Source organism: Pipra filicauda, unplaced genomic scaffold, assembly GCF_003945595.2.
Source record: "Pipra filicauda isolate LSUMZ 115617 unplaced genomic scaffold, ASM394559v2 scaffold754_size109397_pilon, whole genome shotgun sequence".
Taxonomy (NCBI): domain Eukaryota; kingdom Metazoa; phylum Chordata; class Aves; order Passeriformes; family Pipridae; genus Pipra; species Pipra filicauda.
This window is the reverse complement of record NW_024104925.1, coordinates 15,428-38,081: the sequence shown is the minus strand read 5'-3', so window position 1 is coordinate 38,081 and position 22,654 is coordinate 15,428. Positions and strand designations below refer to the sequence as shown.

Here is a 22,654-nt window from a genome sequence, read left to right as displayed (position 1 = left end):
TGGAGGGGGTCCCGTCCCTGTCGCCGTTGTCGCGGGAGTCGCGTGGGAAAAGGGGGGGGAGGCGGGGACACCGGGAGCCGAGGGGCGATGGGACGATGGGTGTCGGCCCAGGGACACCTGAGGGTGGATGCGGGGGGTGAGGGGGGGTGGCATGTGCGAGTCGGGGGGTTTGGGAGGTTTTGGGAGGTTTTGGGATGCGCCTCACGTGACCCCGGGGGGGGGGAACACACACACAGACACGTGGCCGCGCGTCACGTGCGCGGCCCCGCCCGGCGCGTGCGCAGTGGCTCCCTGCGGCGCGGGGCGGGGAGCTCCCCGATGACGTCACTGCGCGGCGCGGGCCAATCGGCGCGCGGCAGGGGGGCGTGGCTTGAGGCGGCGGCGGCGGCGCCGCTCCCGCGGGTCCCGCGCGCGCTCCCGGTCCCGGTTCCCCGTCCCCGGTCCCCGGTCCCGCCATGGCCCAGCGCGGCGGCGGCGGCCCCGCCGTGCTCCCGGACGACAACCCCTTCCAGGACCCCGCGGCGCTGCAGCCGCGTCCCGGAGCCGCGCTGGACGGGTACAACCCCTTCGAGAGCGACGCGGTGAGCGCTCGGGAGGACCGGGGCCTGCCCGGGGCCTTTCCGGTGGACCGAGGCCATTCTCGGGGACCGGAGCTCTTTCCCGGAGCCTCACCGCTCCCCTCTCCCCCCGCAGCCTCCGCCGCCGTTCCAGACGCCGTCGGTGGCCCCGCCGCCCCCGGTCCCGGCGGCCGCGCAGCCCCCGCGGAAGGCGAGTCCCACCGAGCCCCGCAACTACGGCTCCTACGGCTCGCAGGTACGGGGGGAGGCGCCGCCGGGCCGGGGGCACCCGGGGGGCGGCGGCGGGAGCCCAGGGTCTGTGTCCCCCCCTGCCCAGGCCTCGGCCGCCGCCGCCACGGCGGAGCTGCTGAAGCGGCAGGAGGAGCTGAACCGGAAAGCGGAGGAGCTGGACCGGCGGGAGCGGGAGCTGCAGAACGCGGCCCTCGGCGGGTCACAGAGTGAGTGTGGCCGCGGGGCTAGGGAGGGGCGGCCGCCCCCTCGGAGCCGTCCCCCCTCCTCACCCCCTTCCCTCCGCAGCGAGGCTCAACAACTGGCCCCCGCTGCCGTCCTTCTGCCCCGTGAAGCCCTGCTTCTACCAGGACATCCCTGTCGAGATCCCTGCTGACTTCCAGAAGACCGTTACCACCATGTACTACCTCTGGATGGGTGAGTGCAGCCCGGGAATCTCGGGACAGACCCAGGGAGGGAGCAGGGGAATGAGTGTCCTGTGCTGTTGCTCTGGGGAAAATTGGGATGAGCGGGTGGTGCCTGGTCTGGGGTGGGGTGGGGTGAGCCCCACAGGCTCCTGAGCGCTGTCCTGTCCCTCAGCCAGCACCATTACCCTCTTCCTGAACTTCCTGTCCTCGCTGGCCTGGTTCTGCGTGGATCCCTCGTCCGGGTCCGGGTTTGGCCTCTCCATCCTCTGGGCTCTGCTCTACACGCCCTGTTCCTTTGTCTGCTGGTACCGGCCCATGTACAAAGCTTTCAGGTGTGTGCCCGAGCTGGGGGTACCTGCTGCAGCTCCCTGGGGCCTCTGGCTCTGCGGGATGTGGTGTTTCCACGCTGTCCCCCTGCTCTAAGGAATTTTTAAGAGCTCTTTTCCTGCAGCCTAACTTTGCCTGTCTCTTCCTCTCAGGAGCGACAGTTCCTTCAACTTCTTTGTCTTCTTCTTCGTGTTCTTTGCCCAGAATGTGATGTACGTGCTGCAGGCCATTGGCATCCCAAACTGGGGATTCAGGTGAGCTGTGTGCTGACCCCAGGCTGGCCCAGGACCCTGGCACGGCGGGAGGAGGGTGGGGAAGAGGGAACTCTGGGGGCAGTAACAGGCTCTTGTTTTTGCAGTGGCTGGATCCTGAGCCTGATAGCGCTGCGGACGAACACGGCTGTGGCGGTGATGATGATCCTGGTGGCCTTGTCCTTCACGGCAGTGGCTGTGCTGGGCATCATTATGCTGAAAAAGGTGCGTTGGGACACTTCTTCCCATAGCCACACTTGACCTGAAGCGAGTGCCAGGGAGGCTGAATTTGGGTGGCTTTCGTCTTCCTCTACAGCCCCTGACAGTGCTGCACTTGTTTGCGTGGTTCAGATCTCTGAGACCACTGCAATAAAAGCAAGAGGAAATGGGCAAGCAGAATGAAAAAACAAACCAAAAATGTGTAAACATAGGTGTTTGCGAGCTCAGTTAGGGAAGACATAGAGCTAATCACTTAACAAGAGTTTTGGAAAGGTGATTGAAACAAAGGGCGGTTTTGTTTTTAGAACAGAGATAAAGTAGATAAAGTAATAGCCTTTGAAGAGAGCAAGTAGTGTCTTTGGAGAGAGAAAGTAGTGTCTTTGGAGAGAGCAAGTAGTGTCTTTGGAGAGATAAAGTACTATATTTAGAGAGATAAAGTAGCATCTTTGAAGAAATAAAGTAGTATCTTCGAAGAAATAAAGTAGTATCTTCAAAGATGCTACTTTAGAGAGAAAGTAGTATCTCTAAAGGCATAAAGTAATACCTTTAAAAGGAAAAAGGGGTAGCCTTTGTGGGGGGGGGGGTGGCAGGTTTGGGGTGTCCCTGGAGCCCCACCCTGACCCCCTGACCCTTCCAGATCCACTCCCTGTACCGCCGGACGGGCGCCAGCTTCCAGAAGGCCCAGGAGGAGTTCGCGGCCGGGGTGTTCTCCAACCAGGCCGTGCGCACGGCCGCGGCCAACGCCGCCGCCGGCGCCGCCACCAGCGCCTTCCGCGCGCCGTAGCCGGGCGGGCGCCGGCCCTGCCTCCCCGGCACGCGCGGGGGCTCTTCCCGGGGAAGAGGAGAATCCGAGTTGCACTTTCGGTGGATCCCCCGCGCCCGCATCGGCTGTCAGAGGCTGCCTCATCCCGGCTTGGAAGTGCTGGTGCCTGAATCGTCTGCTGCTCGAACCCCCGTTCCCTCACGGACAGAGGCTGTTTCTGGTTCGCGCTGGTCCCTCTCCCCCTCAGCGGACTGGGGGGAGCGGGGTGGGTGGTGCCGAGGCCGAGCCCTGCGCCTGCCATCGCCCTCCCTTCCAGCACGAGCCTCCTCCGGATGTGTGACAGGGACTGGAACTGCCGCTCGCCTTCCCTGGGCCCTCCTGTGTCCCTGCCTGGTGGTGACACCTGTGTGCCCTGGGGCGTGGAGGGCCCCTCGTTGTGTCCAGTCCTGAGGCTCTTCCCTTTGCCTGCCTTTCCCTGTGATACGGGACCCCCGTGCTCTGCCAAGAACATCATCCCCCTCTTCCCCCCAGGGCTTGCTCCGGTGGGATGGGGCCGGTGCTGTCCCCAGGGTGTCCTGTCCCTTTTGTCCTGTCCCTTTCCCCGTCCTTTCCCTCTCTCCAGGCTGAGGAGAGCAGGGCTGGGACAGGCAGTACTCGGGCAAATGCTGCTGGTGGGGCTCCTGCCTTTAGCCCAGGTGCCCCTTGTGGACCCCAAAACCAGGCTGGGTGCTGAGGAGCGGCCCTGGTGTTACTGTGGCTCCAGGGAGGGGTGAACAGCTCCCCCCACCCTCCTCCTCACCCACCCCAGGGACTGTGACCCCTCGTTCCCCCCAGCAGCCTTCACCCAAGGCCTTCACCCTCCTCGGGGGCTGAGCCAGTGCCTGTGTTCCCCTTACCTGCCCTCTGTCCCCGGGGTTCCCCGGGACAGGTCTCATGCATTCTGCTTCGCCCCATCTCCTCTCGGACGCTCCCGGTTTGTCCCTGCAGCTCCGGGGCTGGCGAGAGGCTTCGTGCCTTCAGCTCTGGGGGCCGGTGCCCGCGGCTCGGCCCCGTCCTGCTGTGCTGGGGGGTCCCGTGGGGGTCCCCGCCCCCCCTGCTGCCCCCCGTGTGCTGCCCCCGACCGCCTCCGGGTTTATTTAAGGAATAAATGAAGTTCCACTCTGTGCCTCCGCCGCCTCGGTGCGCTGACCGGGGGGGGCGGGAGCGGCGGGGCCGGGGCCGGTGTCGCAGCTCCCGGCGGTGGCGGTGCGGGGGTGGGGGGGACACGAACTACAGCTCCCGTCGTGCCGCGCAGGGGCGGCCCCGGGGGCGGGCGCGGTCGAGCAGCAGCCGGAGGGTGCGGGACCGTCCCCGCAGCTCCCGGCGCTCCGCCGCCCGCCTCCAGCCGCGGCCACGGGCGCTCGCGGAGGGGGCGATGCTCGCCCGCAGCCTCCCGCCGGCCCGGCGACCCCGCCGGGGGCTGCGGGGCGCGGGACGGGCGGTCCGCCGATAGCCGCCCGCCGGTACCGGCAGCGGGACCTGGCCGTGCGCCCGCCGCCCGCGGAGGATGCTCCGGTGCGGACCGCGGCTCCCGCCTGCTGGCGCTGCCCCGGAGGCCGCGTCCCGGGCGGCGGCTCTCGGCCCCCGCGGGGCGGGATGATCCCCCGGCGGGGGCCCGGCGCTCCACCGACGGTCAGTGAGGAGGAGGAGGAGGAGGCGGCGGCCCCGGGGCCGCGCTCTGTCTCCGGCCGGCGGCTCTAGGCCGGCCCCGGTGAGGCCGGTTCTGTTCTCCGCGGAGCTTCTGGCGGCCCCGGCCGCGCGTGGCCGTGGGCGCTGCCCGAGCCCCCCCGCGGGGGCAGGGAAGAGCCGCCGTCAGCATCCTTCGGGAGTCGAAAGGTGGAGCCCGGCCCGTTCCCGCAGAGCGGCCGCTCCCGCTCCTCGCGGTCCTGGCGCGGTGCCGCCGGTTGCCCCGGGGCTCCGGGGCCGGCCCCGAGCCGCCGCCCGCCGCGGCCATGCCCTCCCCCACCAACTCCAGCCGCTCGCTGACCGGCCGCAGCTCCCGCAGCCTCACCCACCTCCGGCTCCAGCGCACCTGGCTGCAGGTCCTGCTGGTCCTGGGCCTCATCCAAGCCATCCTGGGCGTCCTCATCGTCACCTTCAGCCTGGTGGCGGCCACCATCACGCCCTCCACCAAGATCCGGCACTCCTGCCCCTCCTGGGCCGGCTTCTCGGTGAGTGCGGGGCCGGCGCGGTGCGGGGAGGGGGCCGCACGGCTCCCCGGGGGCCGAGCTTGCTGCCGGTCCCAGGGGAGAGCAGCCCCGCTGCTCCCCCACCCTCTGCCCGTGGCTGCCGCGGTGCATTGTGGGAGAATCCCAAGGTGTCCCCCAGGGTCACTCTGTGAGGGATGGAGACCCCCGAGCAGGGGCTGTCGAGGAACGCGTTGAGGTTTGCAAGGAGGGGCAGCACAGTGGTGACAGGGCAGGGGCCGGACAGCGAGGGGGCCTCTGCTCTACCTGCTGTGTACTGGGGGGAGGGCAGGACCCGGGGGCCCCCGCGGTGACCCTGCAGCTCGGATCGTGGCCCGGGTTTGCTGCCCGGTTCGGAGCTGCCCGCAGCCCCCAGGCCCTGAATCAGCAGTTTCTCCCAGCTTGCTTCTCCCACGGCTGCCCCTCCAGCCCTGCTGCTCCTGGGCTGGCTACGGGCCCCCCAGGGATCGGGGGGGCTCTTCCCGTGGGCAGGGGCTGCTCGGGGCCCCATTGCCTGGCAGAGACCCCTCCCTACCCTCACCCCGGGGTTTGTGCGTCTGCAGCTGGCGCTGTCCGGGCTCGTCGGCATCGTCTCCTGGAAGCGGCCGTTCACCCTGGTGGTAGGTGCTGGGGGGGGGGGACGACGACACCCCCTCCGCATGTGGGGAAGTCCAGGATGGGGAGGCCGAGCAGCCCCTCGTGCCCCTGCAGCCGTGTGTGTCGGCTCCCTGCTCCGCAGCCCTGCGTGGCCGGCAGCCCCTCTCCTCCCGCTGCAGATCGCCTTCTTCACGCTGCTGTCGGTGCTGGGCGTCATGCTGAGCCTGGCTGGCTCCATCCTGTCCTGCCAGAACGCGCAGCTGGTGAAGTCCCTGGAGGCCTGCGAGAGGGTGAGGCTGAGCGGGGGCAGCCCCGGAGCCCCCCGGGCCTCCGCGCTCAGCTCGTCCCTTGCTGCAGGGCTTGGGGACAGGGGGAGCTGCAGAGCCGGGGTCTGGCGGCGGGACGTGCCGGTGGCCCTCGCGGGCGGTCCCTCATGGTGTTCCTTGTCGCCAGGAGAGGGACTCGTGTGTCTGCTGCCAGGCCCGCTCGGAGCCCCCGCCCGCCTCCTGCAGCCAACAGAGCGAGATGCTGACCATGTTCCCCAACCCCAACTGCCGAAGCATCCGCGTGGCGCTCAAGGTGGGGGTCCAGGGGGGGACTAGGGGAGCGGCTGTGCACCCCACCGTGCTCTGTGGCCTCTGCAGCTCACCCCACTGCTCCCCAGGACCTCCTCTTCAGTGTCTGCGGCTTGACCGTCTTCTCCACCGTCATCTGCACACTCTCTGCTGTCGTCTGCTGCATCCGCATCTTCTCCCTCGACATCGTCCATGTGGTGAGTCCCAGCCCTGGCCTGGGAACAGACAGGGCTGGGGAGCAGTGCTCCCAGGCTGGGGGGAACCCGGAGTGCCAGGACAGGACTTGGCCCCGTTCGTGTGCAGATTAAAGCCCAGAATGTGCATCCCTTGCTGGATCTCTGGGCAGGGGAGTTCCAGCTCTCCCTTCTCCCTGCAGCTGGTCCCGCAGCGCTCGAGCTCTGTGACGCTGGAATGCACGTCCCCCCCTGACACCTTCCTGCAGAGCATGATGGACTTCGAGGAGTTCGTGCCCCCAGTGCCACCACCCCCCTACTACCCACCTGAGTACACTTGCAGCTCCGAGACAGACGCACAGAGGTACCACCTGGGGGCGAGGCCGGTGGAGCGGGGGGGGGGTCTGTGTGCCCCCAGGCAGGGCTTGTCCCACCAGACATGTCATTGCTGCTCTTGCCTCTGCAGCATCACCTACAATGGCTCCATGGACAGCCCCGTGCCCCTCTACCCGACTGACTTCCCTCCGTCCTACGAGACCGTGATGGGGCTGCGGGGGGACAGCCAGGTGGGGGCCGGGGGGCTGCGGGCAGGGGAGGCCAGGCAGGGTGGGCTCTGCTTGGCCGAGCCCTGAGCGTGTTGCCCCACAGGCCACCCTGTACGACTCGCAGCTGACAGAGGGTTCACACGCCTGCACCTGCGACCGTGTCCCCTCCATCGTGCTCAGCGGAGAAGGTGAGTGTTCCCCATGGGCACGGGGGGCCGCGGGGGGACCGGCCCTTCCCTGCAGCCCTTCAACGGCGCTCCTCCGCTCCTCGCAGTGTCCATGGACAGCGGCTCCCTGATCATGTCCGAGATCATGGACATCCCCGGGGACAGCAGCCCCTCGGAGGACTCGTGCCTGCTGGAGCTGCAGGGCTCCATGCGCTCCGTCGACTACGTGCTGTTCCGCTCCATCCAGCGCAGCCGCGCCGATTACTGCCTGAGCGTGGACTGCGTGCAGTGCAGCCACCACGCCCGCAGCCCCACGCTGGGCCTGCAGGGCCCCTTCGAGGAGACCCCCCAGCCCCGCGCGCGGGGCGAGCGCTCCTACTCCTGCTCCACGGCGGAGCCCGGCCACGACGGCGTCCTGGTGGGGGGAGCCGTCACCCACAGCTGCAACCGGCTGGCGGGGCTGGCGCGCTGCGCCGGGCCCTGCTTCCCCGAGGTGCGGCTCAAGGACAAGGGCTCGCTGCAGGGGAGGGGGGGCGGCCGCCCCACGGACCCCGGCGCCGGGCGCCCGGGCCACCCCCGGCGCAACAGCGAGACCTCGTGCCCCTCGTCCCCCGCCCCGGGGCTGGCCCCGTGCCCGCTGCTGAGGTCGCACAGTGACCCCGGCGTCCCTCTGGCCGGCCATGCTGGTAGGTGGCAACGACCAAGGTGCGTGTGGGAGGGTCTGTTCGGGGCAGCCCCGGGATGTGCCGCAGGGTTTGGCTGCGTTTCTCCGCGGCCCCGTGGGATTGGAGCCAGGCTGAGGCGGGTGGGGAGGAATGGGGGCAGCGGGAGGGTGCTGGGGAAGGGGTCGTGCAGCTTGGGGTCCGCACAGCTGCCAAAGCCTGAGGGCTCTCTCTGCTCCCAGCAGATTTCAGGGAAGTACTTTATACCAAAGCACTGGAGGACACCGTGTCCGACTCCTCCGCCGACACAGGTCAGGGCACTGGGATGAAATGGGATAGACACAGGGGTGGGGGGAGCATTTCTGCAGCCCTTTGGGGATCAGGCCCATCCTGCTGGGGCTGGAACAATGAAGACTTGTGGTGGGACTGCTCCCACTGGCTGGCAAGGGGAGACACCATGACCCCGGGGGCTGTGGGGACGGGTCTGCCAGGAGCAGTGTCCTGGGTCTGGGGACAGGGATGGGTCTGTCAGAGCAGTGTCCTGGGGTCTGAGGATGGAGACAGGTCCATCAGGGCAGTGTCCCGGGTCTGAGGACAGGGATGGGTCATTCAGGAGCAGTGTCCTGGCTCTGACAGTGGCGTCCCCCCAGGGCTGTGCTCCGAGGCCTGCCTGCTCCGCCGTTCCCACTGTGACTCCCCGCCACTGCTCCGGGCCGGCTCGGTGGGCAAGACCAAGCTGCCACCCTGCAAGAAGGTGACAGAGCAGCTGTCAAAGACCACGACTCGCTCCCTGGGGGACCTCAAGGGCTGCCGTGGCACCCGCGGGCTGGTGGCCAGGTTCCTGCAGAGACCCAAGCGCAGCCTGGCAGCCGGGGTGGAGGTGTCTGGGTACAGCTTCCAGGGGCACAAACAGGTGCGTTCTGGCAGCCGCAGGTGACAGGGGTGACTCCTTCTTCCTAGAGAACCCCCATCCGCACCCTCTCCCTCCCTCTGGTCCCCACTAGCACCCCCACCCTGGCCTCCCTTCCGTGGTGCCCCTTCCCCCATCAGGTACTCACGCTGTCAGCACTTCGGCTGCAGGCAGAGCCTCCTTCCCACGGCACTGCCCTTTCCCAGCCCTTCTTGGGGAGCAGCTCCTTTCCCTTGATCCCCACCAGAGTTAGGAGTGGGAAAATCGTGCCTGTTGCAAGGGCTTTGTCTTTGCTCCTGAGTCACCGCACCCAGAGGCACATTCTGACAACTCGGCTTACGGGAGGTTTGACACCTTGCGCAGCCCGGGAGGCCCTGATGGGAACGAGCCTGTCCCAAATGCCACCTTGGGCGTGTGATGCCCGCCTCTGCCATCCCTGTCACCTCTGCCCTCCTGCCCCTGCCGTCCAGCTGAACCAGAGCGTGGGGGCTGCGAGCTCGGGGGGGAGGTGAGCACGAGAGGGTGCCACGGGCAGGGGTGTCAGTCCCACGGCTCCAGCCCATCCCCATGGGTTTGCAGGTTCCCTGGAGTGCCTGGCCGGGCGCGGAGCGGCCCCACGAAGGAATCCACCTGCAGAGCTGCGGGGACCTGAGCTCCACCTCGTCCCTGCGCCGGCTCCTGTCCGCGCGCCGGCTGGAGCGCAGCCGCCCCCGGAGCCTCAGCGGGGCCTGCAAGGAGAGCGCGCTCTGAGGGCGCAGCCCCCGCGGGGACCCCCTGCTCTGGAGAAGGGGTCCCGCTCTGGGCCTGGCCCTGGACATTGCTCGGACGTTCCTTCTGCCCCGGTGGGGCTGGGCCCTGCGCCGTGGCCCCTGGGACTCTGCTGGCCCTTTCCCCAGGCGGGGCCGGGGCGAGGGGCTGGTCCCCTGGGATGTCTGCTGGGGGGCTGAGACAGCGGTGACTGTGCCCTCCCTTGTCCCCAGTGCCTGTCTCTTGGGATGGCTATGCCTGTCCTCTGCCCTGTCCCCAGTGCCTGTCTCCTGGGATGGCTACGCCTGTTCCCTGCCCTGTCCCCTGTGCTGGCGCCATGCCTGTCCCTTGCCCCATCCCCTGTGCCAGCTGTGCCTGTTCCCTGGGATGGCCATGCCTGTCCCCTGCCCTGTCCCCTGTTCTGGCTGTGCCTGTCCCACACACTGGCCGTACCCCGTCCCCTGTGCCAGCCGTGCCTGTACCCTGGCATGGCCATGTCTGTCCCCTGTGCTGGCCATGCCTGTCTCCTGCCTTATCCCCTCGTGCCAGCCGTGCCTGTGCCCTGGGACAGCCATGCCTGTCCCTTGCCCTGTCCCCTGCACTGGCCGTGCCTGTCCCCTGCCCTGTCTCTTGTGCTGGCCATGCTGGCTTGTTCCCCAGTTCCCTGTGCCAGCCGTGCCTGTACCCCAGGATGACCTTGCCTGTCCCCTCACCTGTCCCTTGTGCTGGCCTGGTCCCCGGTCCCCTGGGCCAGCCGTGCCCGTAGCCTGGGACTGCCATGCCTGTCCCCTCTCCAGCCGCCCCGCCCCGTCCGGTGCCGTTCCCGGTGCCGTTCCCGGTGCCGCTGCCGGTGCCCCGCGCTGGCCGTGCCCGTTCCCCCCGTCCCCGCCCGGCTGCGCCCGGGCCGCGCTGCGGGGCCGGTCCCGCGGCCGCTGCCCCTCGCTAGAGACCGAATAAAAGGTGGTCGCCGCCGCCCACGGGGCCGTGGGGCCGGTGTCACGGGGCGGGCGGGACGGGGCGGGGCGGGCGATCAGCTGACCGGTCACGGGGCGCCGGTTTCCCGTTTTCCCGATTTTCCCGGTGGCGGCTCCGCGGGACGGAGCGGTCGGTGCCGTCGGGGCGGGGGGAGGCAGCGCGGGGCACGGGGAGCGGCACCGGGTCCGGGTCCGGGACCACCCGCGCGTCCCGGGGGGGCGGAGCGGCCCCGCGCCCCTGCGGTTCCCCCCCCGCTCCGCCGTCCCGGTACCGGCGCCGGGAAGGGCGGGGGGCCGGGCCCGCCCAGAGCCGGTGCCGCTCCTGCAGCGGCGCCCCGGGTGTGGGCGGGACGGGCGTCCCGGGCGTCCCGGGCGCCCTTAAAGGCGAGGCCGGCGGCGGGCCCGGTGCTGCGGAGCCGGCTCCGAGCGCAGCGGGAGCGGCGGGGCCATGCGGGCTGCCGGTGCCCTGTGCTGGCGCCTGGTGATGGTGCTGCTGGCCGCGCACCGGGCCGCAGGTGAGCGGGGGGGAGCGGGAGTGCCCGGTGGGTGGAGGAGACAGGGCTACCCGGGAGGGCTGGGGATGCCCGGTGGACTGGGGGTGCCCGGTGGACCGGAGTAGGGGGGCAAGGAGAGGGAATACCCGCGGCTGTCCAGTGTCCGGGGATGCCCAGGAGTGTCTGGGCACCCGGAGGCAGCGTGGAGCTCGGTGGCCAGGAGGTGCCGGGATGTGGAGCACGGGGGCAGCGGTATCACCCTGGGGCAGGTGGGAGAGCTGGCAGAGACGCATCCCCGAGGCTGCCCCCATCACCCTCCCGTGCCCCCCAGGCGCCCGGCCCTGCAGCCCCAAGTACTTTGGCCGCGATGCCATGGTCTGTGTCTGCAACACCACGTACTGCGACACGCTGGACCCCCTGGTCCTGCCACCCCCCGGCTCCTACGTCAAGTACGAGAGCAGCAAGGCCGGCAAGAGGCTGGAGCAGAGCAAGGGGAGGTTTCGGCGCAGACTCTGCGCCCCAGGTACCGCCACAGGTGGCAGGGATGGGGTGGACCCCGCTGTGACCCTCTGTCACACTGGGCTCCCCTCCCTGCAGACGTTGTCCTTACCCTGGACACGACGCAGCGGTTCCAGAAGGTGAAGGGTTTTGGTGGCTCCGTCACCGACGCGGCCGCCATCAACATCCTATCCCTGCCGGAAAAGGCGCAGGATCACCTGCTGCGCTCGTACTTCTCTGAGGAAGGTGAGAACACGCAGGGAGACAGGTAGGATGGCGGCAGGGACCCTGGGTGCCGGCAGGTTTTGGAGACCTCGTGTCCCACTGCCACCCCTGTGCCTGGCAGGGCTGGAGTACAACCTCGTCCGGCTCCCCATGGCCAGCTGCGACTTCTCCCTCCACGCCTACACCTACGACGACGTTCCCTATGACTATGAGCTGAAGCACTTCAGCCTGCGGGATGAGGACACCAAGCTGAAGGCGAGCAGTGGGAGGGAGCAGGGTGGGATGGGGGACCTCAGGGGGCTCAGCTGAGCCAGTCCCTCCACCCCCTCCCGCAGATCCCTGTCCTGCACCGAGCCATGGCCATGAGCAAGCGGCCGCTGTCACTCTACGCCAGCCCCTGGACCTCCCCCACCTGGATGAAGACCAGCGAGTCCTACATAGGGAAGGGGACGCTGAAGGGGCAGGCGGGGGACAAGTACCACAAGACCTGGGCCAACTACTTCATACGGTGAGGAGCGCCCAGGGTGAGGGGACAGGGGTGATACCCGGGGGACCCTCAGTGGTGGCACTGAGGACCCCCCACGGCTCACCCCTGCCCTCCACACCAGGTTCCTGGATGAATACGCCAAGCACAACCTGACCTTCTGGGCGGTGACAGCAGAGAACGAGCCCACGGCCGGGCTGATCAACAACTACCCCTTCCAGTGCCTGGGCTTCACGGCCGAGCAGCAGCGGGACTTCATCGCCCGCGACCTGGGCCCGGCGCTGGCCAACAGCTCCCACCGCCACGTCCAGCTCATCATCCTGGACGACAACCGGCTCCACCTCCCGCACTGGGCCAGAGTGGTGAGCGTGGGCAGGGATGGCTGGCACAGAGAGCCGGGGCACAGCCCCCCATGCCCACGGGGGGGCTCGGCCGCTCCGTCCCGCTGTGCAAGGGTTGGGGCGCTGGCTCTGCCCCACAGGACCAACTCTTCTCCCCGCCAGGTGCTGGAGGATGAAGAGGCAGCTCGTTATGTCCATGGCATCGGCATCCACTGGTACCTGGACTTCATCGGTCCCATACAGGACACAGTGTTGCCCACTCACGAGCTCTTCCCTGACTACTTCATCCTGGCCACGGAGGCGTCCATCGGAGCCCATTTCTGGGAGCGGGATGTGATCCTGGGCTGCTGGGACCGGGGCAACCAGTACAGCCACAGCATCCTGACGGTGAGGCCCCTGCATCACTGCATGTGATGGGCCCTGGGAAGGGCTGCCAGCGTGCTCCCTCTCCCCTCGGCACCCTGCTCCTTGGGCACATGTCTGAGCTGTCCTGCTGCAGAACCTGAACCACTTTGTGACTGGCTGGACCGACTGGAACCTGGCTCTGGACCTGGAGGGGGGCCCCAACTGGGTCAAGAACTATGTGGACAGCCCCATCATCGTGGACAGCAGCGAAGGCATCTTCTACAAACAGCCCATGTTCTACCACATGGGGCACTTCAGGTGGGTTGGGGCCCCTGACGTGCATCCACCTGCCTGGTCTTCAGCTCCATCATCGCAGCAGCTCGTCAGGAGGAGAGCGGGGCAGGTTTGGTGGGAGAGGAGCTCTCCTGGGAGCTGACTCCCTCCCTGAGGTTGCTTCTTGCTTCTGTCTGTGCAGTAAGTTCATTCCTGAGGGCTCCCAGCGCGTGGGGCTCGTTGCCTCCAAAGAGTCCAAGAAGACAGCGCTGGAGCACACGGCTTTCCTGCGCCCCGACGGCGCCGTGGTGGTGGTGGTGCTGAACCGGTGAGTGACACGGCCCAGCCCCTGCTGTGGGCCCTGCGCACCAGTGGGTGCCGCACCTCTGACCCCCCCTGCTCTCCCCTCCACAGCTCCCCCCAGGACATCTCCTTCGGGCTGGCCGACACCGTCGGCCTCATCTCCGCCGTGGCTCCGGCCAACTCCATCCAGACCTACGTGTGGCAGCGGCAGTGACGGGGAAGGGGCGCCCGTGGACGTGCCGGACGCGGCCGGGCTGGACGTGCGGCCCCAGCTGCCCGCGGGCTCGGGCCGGGGCGCGCGGGGGGAGCGATTCCTCGGAGCCGAGCGCCCGGAGCGAGCCGGGCCGGGGACGCCGTGCGTGTGGCAGGAGGGCCGGGGGCACCGGTGCCCCTCAGGGTGGAGACCCCACAGGCCGTGAGCGCTGTGTTCTGCTGTTCTGGCATTAAACGGTGAAGCTGCCTCGGTGTCCGCGGCTGGGAGAGAAACGTCCGGGTCCCTCCCCTGCTCCTGGGCACTGTGGCTGGGTGCCACCCGGGCATGGAGCCCGCAGGAGGACGGAGAGCAGCATGGAACACTCGGAATGCCATGGGGCAGCCCCTCTCCCTGCTCCCCCTCTGCCCCCCACAGCTCCCTGTGGAGCTCACTGTGCCAGGGGGTGCTCCCAGTCTCCTCCCAGTTCCAAGCATGTACTGCCTGGCAGGGGCTGGGCAGAGCCTGGGTGCTCTTCCAGTGCCTTTGGGGACAGGTTTTAGGACCTGGCAAGTGGCTCAGGATTCACCTGGCACACAGGTGCTCTGGGTGCTGGAGCAGGAGCAGAAGCAGGAACGAAACACCTGGACACCCCTCTGATGGAAGGTCTGGGCAGGGGTTGCAGTCAAGGTTCAGCTTTCCATGCTTTTACTACCAAGCTGGAGCCACTCACAGCCCAGTGCTGGGCCAGGGGGTGTGTGAATCACGTTTTTCCCAGCCCAGGGTGCTCCCAGGGTCAGGGCTGGAGGCAGAGCCAGTTCCAGAGGCATCGCAGCGTGGAGGGCTCAGGGTCCCAGCTGGCTCTGGCATTGCCAGCTGCTCCTGGGGCTTTGCCAGGACAGGGATGCTGGCCAGGCTGCAGCAACCCTGCCTGGAGCATGAGCTGTGCCCCTGTGGGGACTGGGCAGAGGGGTCCCCACTGTGGAGAGGAGAGTGGGGGTGCACCAGGGGCTCAGCACCCACCACGGAGCTGGGGCAGCTTGAGCAAGCTGGCCCAGGGCCAGGAGTGGGCGCTGAGAGTGGGTCCACCCAGGAAGGAGGGAGGGAGCTGGCAGGGCGTGGGAGCAGGGGATTAGGGCAGGGAGGTCACAATTGCAGGGCGAGGAGGGCGGCCGGGCCCTTGGGCTGATCCGCGGGGGTGGGACGTGCCCGGGGGTGCTGTCAGGGCTGACAGCCCCGATGCTGTGTGGGCTGGGCACGGCCCAGGCGGGGTCTGTGCGTGACAGAGTCACCCTGGGACATCCTGCACTGTGGTACCACAGCAACACTGCTCCAGGGGGGGAGCCCTGGGACCCTTCAACTCCAGGAGGCATCCTGGGGAGAGCACCCTGCTCCTGCCCCGAGGCTGTTTGTGTTTGTCCACAAGAGGGAAATATTTCTCCAGGATCATAACTAGAGTGAGCCCCACTCCCAGTGTCCTGCTCCCAGCATCCCATTCCCAGCATCCCGCTCCCAGCACCCTGCTCCTGGTGCAGGGCTGCTGCTTCACCTTCTTCTTTCTTACTTGCCCTGGTCCTAACAGCTGGTGGCCAGATGCTGAATCACCCTGGTCCGTGTGCCCTCGTCTCTGTGCTCGGCTCTGAAGGACAGAGCAGCTCTGGGATAAACGGAGCGGGGGCGAGTCCTGGGCTTGGCTGGGCTTGACTCATTAATTCCTGTGCAAAGCCTTGCCTTGTTTGGGGCTCACAGTGGCAGGGGGCTGCTGGGGCCCCCCAGGAACTGGCCTGGCACCAGTGACCACCCTAAAGTCTGTGTCCCTCCGTGTTCCAGGCTGGGGTCCCGCTGCGGGGAACGAGCTGTGGGGAAGGAACTGCTGTGATGCCACACTGAGGCTCTTTGGCCTCGGTGTTTACGGAGTCGTGATGCCCATAAAGGTGACTCAGCCCAGCTCAGTGTCCCCAGGGTCCCCATCCACACCCTCCTGACTAAGGGACCAAAATTCACCCCCCGACTCCTCCACCAGCTCCTCTGAGCCCACATCCTCGGCCCCGGCACGGAACGAACCCACCTGTGCGCTGCAAAGGGCGGCCACACGTTGCCAGCGAGGCCCCTGCGACCCCCACCAGCCCCCTGTGCGCGGGGAGCGGCCACAAGAAGCGGATTTTGGGGGTTTGGTGGGGCTGCCCAGCACGTCCCGTGCCAGCGGCTCCGTGGTGCGAGGCGTTGCCCGTCCCCTGGGTCTCACTTTTCCTGCTCAGCAGGACGCTCTTATCAGCCAGATGTTGATAAGGATGAGCTCCAGCAGCCTCCGCAGTGTTTTTGCTTCCAGGAGCTGCAGGGACCTGAGCCAGCTGGGGGGCTCTGGCCCCTCAGCAGGACCTCAGGACGGAAAAGGGTGAGTGGGGCATCCCAGGTGGCTGGAAGCAGGCTGGGAGGTGGCTGATGGCCACAGGACCTATTAACCCCTCCCTAAAACTGGGGCTCATTAGCCTGGGCGTAGCAGTCGCGTGACAACTTAATCACACTTGGGGGTGGGAGATACACAGCACAGTAGGACTGGGCCAGGAGCTCCCTTCCAGGGCAGCTGTTTGCCCTGTGAGATGGAACCAGGGGCTGCCTGGCCCTGTCTGCCCCAGCTCTGGTGGCAGCAGGGGCTGGTGTCCCGTGGCTCAGCTCCCAGCGAAGGTGTGGGACCATGGCAGGGCCCATGGCAGTGCAGTGCTGGGGGCAGGAGGAACTCTGATGAATTGACTTGCCCCAGAGCTGCATCTGATATGCCAGGAAAGGAGCAAATTAGTCATGAAGTGCTGCTCCACCCGGGCAGGGAGAGCTAACGGAGCAGTTTAACCCTGTGGAGGGGAGCTCTGACGTGGGGATTGACACTCCAGGCCACTGGAGCTGTGCCAGGGAGCTGTGGTTGGGATGTGGCCACTCTCTGTCCCCTGGGCCACCCCTGTGGGGAGATACTGAGGTCGTCCCTGCAGTGATGGGGACATGTTCATGGGATCAGGCACAGCCTGGGTGATGGGACCCAGATCAGGTGGGATCTGTGTGCCCAGCTGAGCTGGCCCAGTTCAACCCTGTCCTGGGCTGGAGGGTCCCTCTCAGAGGAGCAAGGAGTGCTCCTGGAGCAGTTGGTCACCACAGCTGGGCTCTGCTCCTGGCATGGCTGGTGTTAGGGAACCCAGTCCCTGTCTGTGGGTCCAACTGCCATGGCCAGGGGCCAGAGTGCAGCCCTGCTTGCGTGGAAGCTGGGGCATTGCCCACCTGCTGCCACTGCTGCCACTGCTGCCACCTTCCCCAGCGCCCACTGAGGAGGGCAGAGCAATTCCAAAGCCTTTGTCAGGGAATGGCAGTGGCCCCAGCTCCTGTGTGGCCATCCCTGCAGGGTCCCTCTGCCACCCTGGGCCATTTTGCTGGCATCACCCGGGGGTCCTGGGCCCTCCCCATGCTGGACACAAATGCATGGCAGCTCCTGGGGGAGAGGGGGGCAGTGGGGTGGTGGGCAGGGGTAAGTGGGTGGTCCAGGATGCTGTTGGAGGTTCCCAGCAGGACAGGCAGCTGTGACGAGCCTTCCCTGGGCTCTGCCAGACTCCCAGGGGCTCGTCCAGACCGTGACCGACAAAACAAAGGAATCGGCTCTTCCTTCAGGGATTGCAGAGGGGTCCCAGAGTTCCCCCCTCGACACCTCCCTGAGCTGGTGGGGCCCTTCCCTCAGGCAGAGCTGCCGGCGCTGTGTCGCTGTCCCTCCCTGGCACGGCGCTGGGGGCGAGGGGGACCCGGTGTTCCCCAGCCCCACGGCGAGGAGAGTTCGATGGTCCCGGCCCCAGGGCAGGTACGGGCCGGGAGGAGGGCAAGGAGGAGCTGTGGGGGAGGGAGAGGGTGTGCTGCAGAGGGAGGTCTCGGAGCAGCTCCCTGTAAAGGCTGGAGCCGCTGAGGAGGAGGAGGGCTGGCAGCAGCACAGGTCGGGAGCAGCCGGGGTGAAGGTGGGTGGGCTGGACCCACCTCACCTACCTGAAAGACAAAGGTGTTCTGGGGGCAGGAGCTCTCTGGCAGAGAAAAGAGAAGCAGGGGCTGGGGAGATGGGGCAGATCCGGAGGGAAGCACAGCCTGTCCCTCCATCCCCCTGCCTTGGCTGAGGGTTCTCCTGCTCGCAGGTGCTGCTCCCTGGGACCTGCTGGAGCTGAAGGGACGTGGAGGGGCCATGGGGGCTCTCAGTATCCTGGGCTGGCTGCTCCTGCTGCTGCTTCTGCTGCTGATGCCGGTGCCCCGGGCGGCAGGTGAGCACGGGGATGTGCCGGGGCGCCGGGATGTCCCGGGGTAGGGGCAGGAGCCTGGGGACAGGATGGACCCGGGTGCTGGGGAGGTGACAGGATGCAAGGCATGGGGGCAGCACATCATCCGGGGCAGGTGGGAGAGCTGAGCCTGCAGCTGCCCCTCCCCTCCCGTGCCACCCCCTCCCCTCCCGTGCCCCCCAGGCGCCCGGCCCTGCATCCCCAGGGATTTTGGCCATGGCTCGATAGTCTGTGTCTGCAACGCCACGTACTGTGACACGCTGGACCCCCTGGTCCTGCCACCCCCCGGCTCCTACGTCAAGTACGAGAGCAGCAAGGCCGGCAAGAGGCTGGAGAGGAGCGAGGGGAAATTCCAGCACAGCCTGCACACCCCAGGTACGGCCAGGCTCGGAAAGGTGGGCGGCGGTGCCACCGCAGGTCCCCCGGGCACCATGGGCTGAGCAGGGCTCTCCCCTCAGGGCTGCTGCTGACCCTCAACATCACCACGCTGTACCAGAGCATGAAGGGCTTCGGCGGGTCCCTCTCGGATTCAGCTGCCATGAACATCCTGCGGCTGTCACGGCCGGCCCAGGACAACCTGCTGCGCTCCTACTTCTCCGCGTGCGGTGAGCGGTGAGGGCACGGCAGCGTCGGCGGCTCGTGGGGTCACCGGAGGTGGCCGTGCCTGTCCCCGCTGCAGGGACACCCCTCACCTGGGCGCCTGCTCCGGTGCTGCTTGATGCTTTTCCCGCTTTTCCCACAGGGATTGAGTACAACCTCGTCCGGGTGCCCATGGCTTGCAGCGACTTCTCCGTGCGCCCCTACAGCTACGACGACATCCCCCATGACTATGAGCTGAAGCACTTCAGGCTGGTGGATGAGGATGTGAAGATGAAGGTGGGAGGCTGAAGCCGCTGCCATAGGCTCCTTGTCCCCTCTCCCACCGGAGCTCCTGCGTGTGCCGGGACCCCCGTGACCGGGTGCTGCCGAGCCCTGCACACAGTAGCAGGGTGTGTGGGGACAGCCTGTGGGAGCTGGCACCTCCTCCGGGGCACGTCCCGGCGCATCCTGGCTGGCACTGGCGGGATGAGGAGCCGGGGCGCTGTGCCATGGGGTGGTGCTCGCCGGCTGCTGGTCCTGGCTGGGGTCCCTTGAGTGCTCCCCGTAATCTGGTGCTGGGCCCTGTGGTTTTGAGGGGGGCTTCAGCTGGAGCTGAGCCGGTCCCTTTGCTCGCTCCCACAGATCCCTGTCCTGCACAGAGCCTTGGCCATGAGCAAGCGGCCGCTGTTGCTGTTCGCCAGCCCCTGGACCGCCCCGGGCTGGATGAGGAGTAACGGGGACATCCGTGGGAAGGGGACGCTGAAGGGGCAGGCGGGGGACAAGTACCACCAGACCTGGGCCAACTACTTCATCAAGTACCATCCCCGGGGCAAGACCACGGGATAGACTGCAGAGGGGGGCTGGGGAGTGGGTTATGGGGGCAGGCACAGCCTGAGGCTGCCCCCTCTTCCCTGCCCCAGGTTCCTGGATGAATACGCCAAACACAACGTGACCTTCTGGGCGGTGACGGCGCAGAACGAGCCGCTGGCGGGGCTCTTGACACCCCCCGAGTTCCCCACCATCGTCTTCACGGCCGCGCAGCAGCGGGACTTCATCCTGCGTGACCTGGGCCCCGCGCTGGCCCGCAGCCCCCACCGCACACGGCTCCTCATCCTCGACGACCAGCGCATCCACCTCCCGCACTGGGCCAAAGTGGTGAAGAGCAGAGCCCCTTCCTCCCCTTCCGCCTCCCGCCCCAGCCCCGGGGTTTATAGGAAATGGAGCCAGCGGCCTCTCCCAGCCCTGGAGACCGGGAGCAAACCGGGTCTGCCAGAGCAGGAGCCGGAGCCGGCTCCTTCGGGAGCAGCCGCCTCCGCGTGTGCCTGGCCGGAGTGGGGACAGGAGGTGGCACCCACATCCCAGATCCCGGCAACAGCACCTTCTCTGGGCAGAGTCTTGGCTGATTCAGCTTCCCCACACAGTGCTACAGAGCTGTCTGGGGGAGTCACCTGAAAGCAGGAGGAAAGAAAGTAATCCATGCCCCTGCCCCGGCGAGAGCTCCGGGAGGGCTCAGCGTGTCTCTCCCTCACTGCCAGCCACAGGGCTGGACCACCCCAGGGGGATGTGGAGGGAGGACCAGGCAGGAGCAGAACCAGGTGGGGGGTGATGGGCACCCCCAAACCCTTCCCACTGCACCCAGCTGGGTGCCAAAGCTATGCTGGGGTGCTGTTGGGGTGCCGGATCCATACTGGGGTGCTGCTCAGGGGGATGCAGTGCTGCAGGGAGGGGGCTGCAGTGTCCACAGGAGGGGACACAAAGTGGCCCCAGGAGACCCCACTGGCACATGGGGTTCGTGTGTCCATCCCCACAGCCTCGGGGTGTGGGTGGTCCTGGTGTGAGGCATCTCCTTTGCTCCCCCAGGTGCTGGGCAATGCCACAGCTGCCCGTTACGTGGCCGGCCTGGGGGTCCACTGGTACATGGACCCCATTGTCCCGCCTGGCTGCAGCCTGGAGGCCACCCACAAGCTCTTCCCTGACCATTTCCTCCTCTACACGGAGGCCTGCAGTGGCGTCTTCAGCTTCCGCTTCGCCGTGTCCCTGGGCTGCTGGGAGCGAGGGGACCAGTACAGCCACAGCATCCTGACGGTACAGCCCCCCACGCTGCCCGCCCGGGGCTGGGGGGGCTCAGCCCTGCTCAGCCCCTTCCCCACCCTTCCAGGTCCTGAACCACTTTGTGGCCGGTTGGACCGACTGGAACCTGGTCCTGGATCTGGAGGGGGGGCCCAACTGGGTCAAGAACTTCGTGGACAGCCCCGTCATCGTGGACGGCAGCAAGGACGTCTTCTACAAGCAGCCCATGTTCTACCACCTGGGGCACTTCAGGTGGGTCGGGGGGAGCTCAGGTGCTGCTGCCAGCCCCAGACCAGGGGCACAACCCCTCTCCTGATCCTCTCCCCACAGCAAGTTCATCCCCGAGGGCTCCCGGCGCGTGGGGCTCCACAGCAGCCGCCGCTGCCTCCTCTGCCAGCTGGAGCACGTGGCCGTCCTGCGCCCCGACGGTGCCCTCGTCCTGGTGGTCCTCAACAGGTCAGCCTGGGCAGGGGGACAAGGGGGGACGCTCAGCCCTGGCTGTGCCGACCTGCTCAGCCTCTCTCACCCCCCAGGTTTGGCTGGGATGTGCCATTTGGGATCTGGGACCCCGCCATGGGGTTCATCGAGACCGTGGCTCCGGCTCACTCCATCCAGACCTACCTGTGGCGCCAGCAGTGATGGCCGGGGCAGTGCTGGGGGGCTCCAGGGGTTAACTCTTCCCCCACCCTTTCCAGCACCCCTCAGTGGTGGAAGTGGGTGATGACCCAGTGCTGGGGGTGCAGGAGGGACCAGGGGCTGAGCCCTTGTGCGAGGGGCTCCGTGTGCTCCCAGCCAGGGCTGCTGCTTCCCAGCCCCTCCCCTCCCTCCCAGCATCCCCCATCCCCCTGGAAGCTCCCTGTGCGCCTCTCCTGGACCACGCTTCCACACGTGGCTCCCTCGAAACCTTCGCGTGTGTCTCGGGCGCCAAGTAAAGCCATGACGCGCTCCCTCCGGAATGCGCCGTTCCCGTCAGTGTTTCCTCTACGCGCTCGGAAATCGCTCGGTTTTCCTCGGCGAGGCGGCTCCGGGCCAGGGGTGCCCCGGGGGCTCCGGCCTCGTGGCCCGCGGGTGGCTCCTTGTTTATCCCTGCAGCTGGAGCCTCTCCGCCGCTGCCAGACCTTGATTCGTTCCAGATGTGCCGTTGGTTTTTCCCCGGCCCGCTTTCTTTGGAGGGGTGGGGGGGATTTTTTTTTTTAAAACCCAAATGTCAGATACTCGGAAAGGTCGAGTAAATGATATCAGTGTCCCCCATCCACCGAACCTCATGGGCAAATTAGGGGTGCCCCCTCTCCCGGAGCTCATGCCACTGGCCACATCCACCCACCCAGCGCCGGGGTGGCCTCTGGACAGAGTCCCCTCTGTTCCGGCCACGGCCAGCACCGGCCGCAGCCTGCAGTGACCTCCCCGTCCTGTTTGCTTTCCCTAAATACCAGTTACAGTATTTCCCTGTGCCTTTGGGAACGTTACCAGCACCTTTGAAGTCCAGGAATGAGAAAGCCAGAGCGCTCCTTGGCAAAGGCCCCCGTGTGAGAGCCTCGGAGCTGCTGAGGTTGGGGAAAATGAAAAACCCAGAGGTTTAACAGCTGTTTTATTGGAGTGTGGCGTGAAGGTGGCACCGGGCTCTGCCCCAGCCCTGTTCACGGAGCACATCGGGCCATCCCAAGCTTTTGTCCGTGTTCCTGGGGAGTGCTGGTCCCAACGGCAGCCGGGCCGGGCTGCCTGTGCTTGGAGTCACGGAATAGAATCATGGAATTGTTGAGGTTGGAAAAGGCCTCCAAGATCATCCAGTCCAACCGTTCCCCCAGCACTGCCAAGGCCACCACTAAACCCTGTCCCCAAGTGCTCCATCCACGTCTGTTAAATTCCACCATCCAGGGATGGTGACTCCAGCACTGCCCTGGGCACCCTCTGCCAGGGCTTGTCAGTCTTTTCCATGAAGAAATTTTCCCTAATGTCCAACCTAAACCTCCCCTGCTGCAACTTTAGGCAGTTTCGTCTTGTCCTGTCCCTTGTCCCCTGGGAGCAGAGCCTGACCCCCCCTTGGCTCCCCCCTCCTGTCAGGGAATTGGAGAGAGCAAGAATGTCTCCCCTGAACCTCCTTTTCTCCAGGCTGAGCCTCCCCAGCTCCCTCAGCTGCTCCTGGTGCTCCAGACCTTTCCCCAGCTCCATTCCCTTCTCTGGACACTCCAACCCCCCAATGTCTTTCTTG

The 22,654-nt window shown here is 67.0% G+C and overlaps 4 protein-coding genes across 7 annotated transcripts; all 4 read left to right on the top strand.

The window, feature by feature from the left end:
- The first annotated feature begins 412 nt into the window (after positions 1-412).
- On the top strand, positions 413-3,939 carry SCAMP3 (secretory carrier membrane protein 3). Its single transcript, XM_027751337.2, has 8 exons — positions 413-581; positions 694-813; positions 895-1,015; positions 1,095-1,223; positions 1,386-1,545; positions 1,693-1,794; positions 1,899-2,016; positions 2,648-3,939. The coding sequence occupies exons 1-8, from the start codon at positions 456-458 to the stop codon at positions 2,792-2,794; spliced, it is 1,023 nt and encodes a 340-aa protein (XP_027607138.1). The 5' UTR covers positions 413-455; the 3' UTR covers positions 2,795-3,939.
- An 805-nt stretch (positions 3,940-4,744) lies between these two features.
- Positions 4,745-10,347, top strand: FAM189B (family with sequence similarity 189 member B). Of its 4 annotated transcripts, none has more exons than XM_027751332.2 (12): positions 4,745-4,983; positions 5,562-5,618; positions 5,775-5,885; positions 6,049-6,174; positions 6,260-6,367; positions 6,547-6,707; positions 6,810-6,909; positions 6,992-7,076; positions 7,163-7,741; positions 7,963-8,028; positions 8,368-8,630; positions 9,207-10,346. In XM_027751332.2, exons 1-12 carry the CDS (start codon positions 4,765-4,767, stop codon positions 9,375-9,377), a joined length of 2,046 nt encoding a protein of 681 aa, XP_027607133.1. In that variant the 5' UTR covers positions 4,745-4,764; the 3' UTR covers positions 9,378-10,346. The 4 variants fall into 4 exon arrangements, with proteins under 4 accessions (XP_027607133.1, XP_027607132.1, XP_027607131.1 ...); XM_027751331.2 differs by having other exon boundaries at positions 7,960-8,028; XM_027751330.2 differs by having other exon boundaries at positions 5,562-5,885; positions 9,207-10,347.
- A 62-nt stretch (positions 10,348-10,409) lies between these two features.
- Positions 10,410-13,771, top strand: LOC114003933 (lysosomal acid glucosylceramidase-like). The gene is made up of 10 exons (XM_027751333.2): positions 10,410-10,863; positions 11,174-11,365; positions 11,440-11,586; positions 11,687-11,820; positions 11,901-12,073; positions 12,174-12,411; positions 12,553-12,777; positions 12,890-13,053; positions 13,211-13,336; positions 13,423-13,771. Exons 1-10 carry the CDS (start codon positions 10,797-10,799, stop codon positions 13,523-13,525), a joined length of 1,569 nt encoding a protein of 522 aa, XP_027607134.1. The 5' UTR covers positions 10,410-10,796; the 3' UTR covers positions 13,526-13,771.
- A 3,934-nt stretch (positions 13,772-17,705) lies between these two features.
- Positions 17,706-21,084, top strand: LOC120324896 (lysosomal acid glucosylceramidase-like). The gene is made up of 10 exons (XM_039389645.1): positions 17,706-17,781; positions 17,980-18,171; positions 18,255-18,401; positions 18,539-18,672; positions 19,018-19,190; positions 19,296-19,530; positions 20,236-20,460; positions 20,534-20,697; positions 20,776-20,901; positions 20,979-21,084. Exons 1-10 carry the CDS (start codon positions 17,706-17,708, stop codon positions 21,082-21,084), a joined length of 1,578 nt encoding a protein of 525 aa, XP_039245579.1.
- Positions 21,085-22,654: the final 1,570 nt, after the last annotated feature.

Excerpts from the sequence above, each read along its gene's own strand:
- LOC120324896 (XM_039389645.1), top strand. The coding sequence starts at position 17,706 with ATGGGGGCTCTCAGTATCCTGGGCTGGCTGCTCCTGCTGCTGCTTCTG. Across the intron at positions 18,402-18,538 it reads CTCCTACTTCTCCGCGTGCG|GGATTGAGTACAACCTCGTC; the intron begins GTGAGCGGTGAG and ends CTTTTCCCACAG. Across the intron at positions 18,673-19,017 it reads ATGAGGATGTGAAGATGAAG|ATCCCTGTCCTGCACAGAGC; the intron begins GTGGGAGGCTGA and ends TCGCTCCCACAG.
- FAM189B (XM_027751329.2), top strand. The coding sequence starts at position 4,765 with ATGCCCTCCCCCACCAACTCCAGCCGCTCGCTGACCGGCCGCAGCTCC. Across the intron at positions 4,984-5,561 it reads CCTCCTGGGCCGGCTTCTCG|CTGGCGCTGTCCGGGCTCGT; the intron begins GTGAGTGCGGGG and ends GTGCGTCTGCAG. Across the intron at positions 5,886-6,048 it reads CCCTGGAGGCCTGCGAGAGG|GAGAGGGACTCGTGTGTCTG; the intron begins GTGAGGCTGAGC and ends CCTTGTCGCCAG.
- LOC114003933 (XM_027751333.2), top strand. The coding sequence starts at position 10,797 with ATGCGGGCTGCCGGTGCCCTGTGCTGGCGCCTGGTGATGGTGCTGCTG. Across the intron at positions 10,864-11,173 it reads GGCCGCGCACCGGGCCGCAG|GCGCCCGGCCCTGCAGCCCC; the intron begins GTGAGCGGGGGG and ends CGTGCCCCCCAG. Across the intron at positions 11,821-11,900 it reads ATGAGGACACCAAGCTGAAG|ATCCCTGTCCTGCACCGAGC; the intron begins GCGAGCAGTGGG and ends CCCCTCCCGCAG.
- SCAMP3 (XM_027751337.2), top strand. The coding sequence starts at position 456 with ATGGCCCAGCGCGGCGGCGGCGGCCCCGCCGTGCTCCCGGACGACAAC. Across the intron at positions 1,016-1,094 it reads GGCCCTCGGCGGGTCACAGA|CGAGGCTCAACAACTGGCCC; the intron begins GTGAGTGTGGCC and ends TTCCCTCCGCAG. Across the intron at positions 1,224-1,385 it reads CATGTACTACCTCTGGATGG|CCAGCACCATTACCCTCTTC; the intron begins GTGAGTGCAGCC and ends CCTGTCCCTCAG.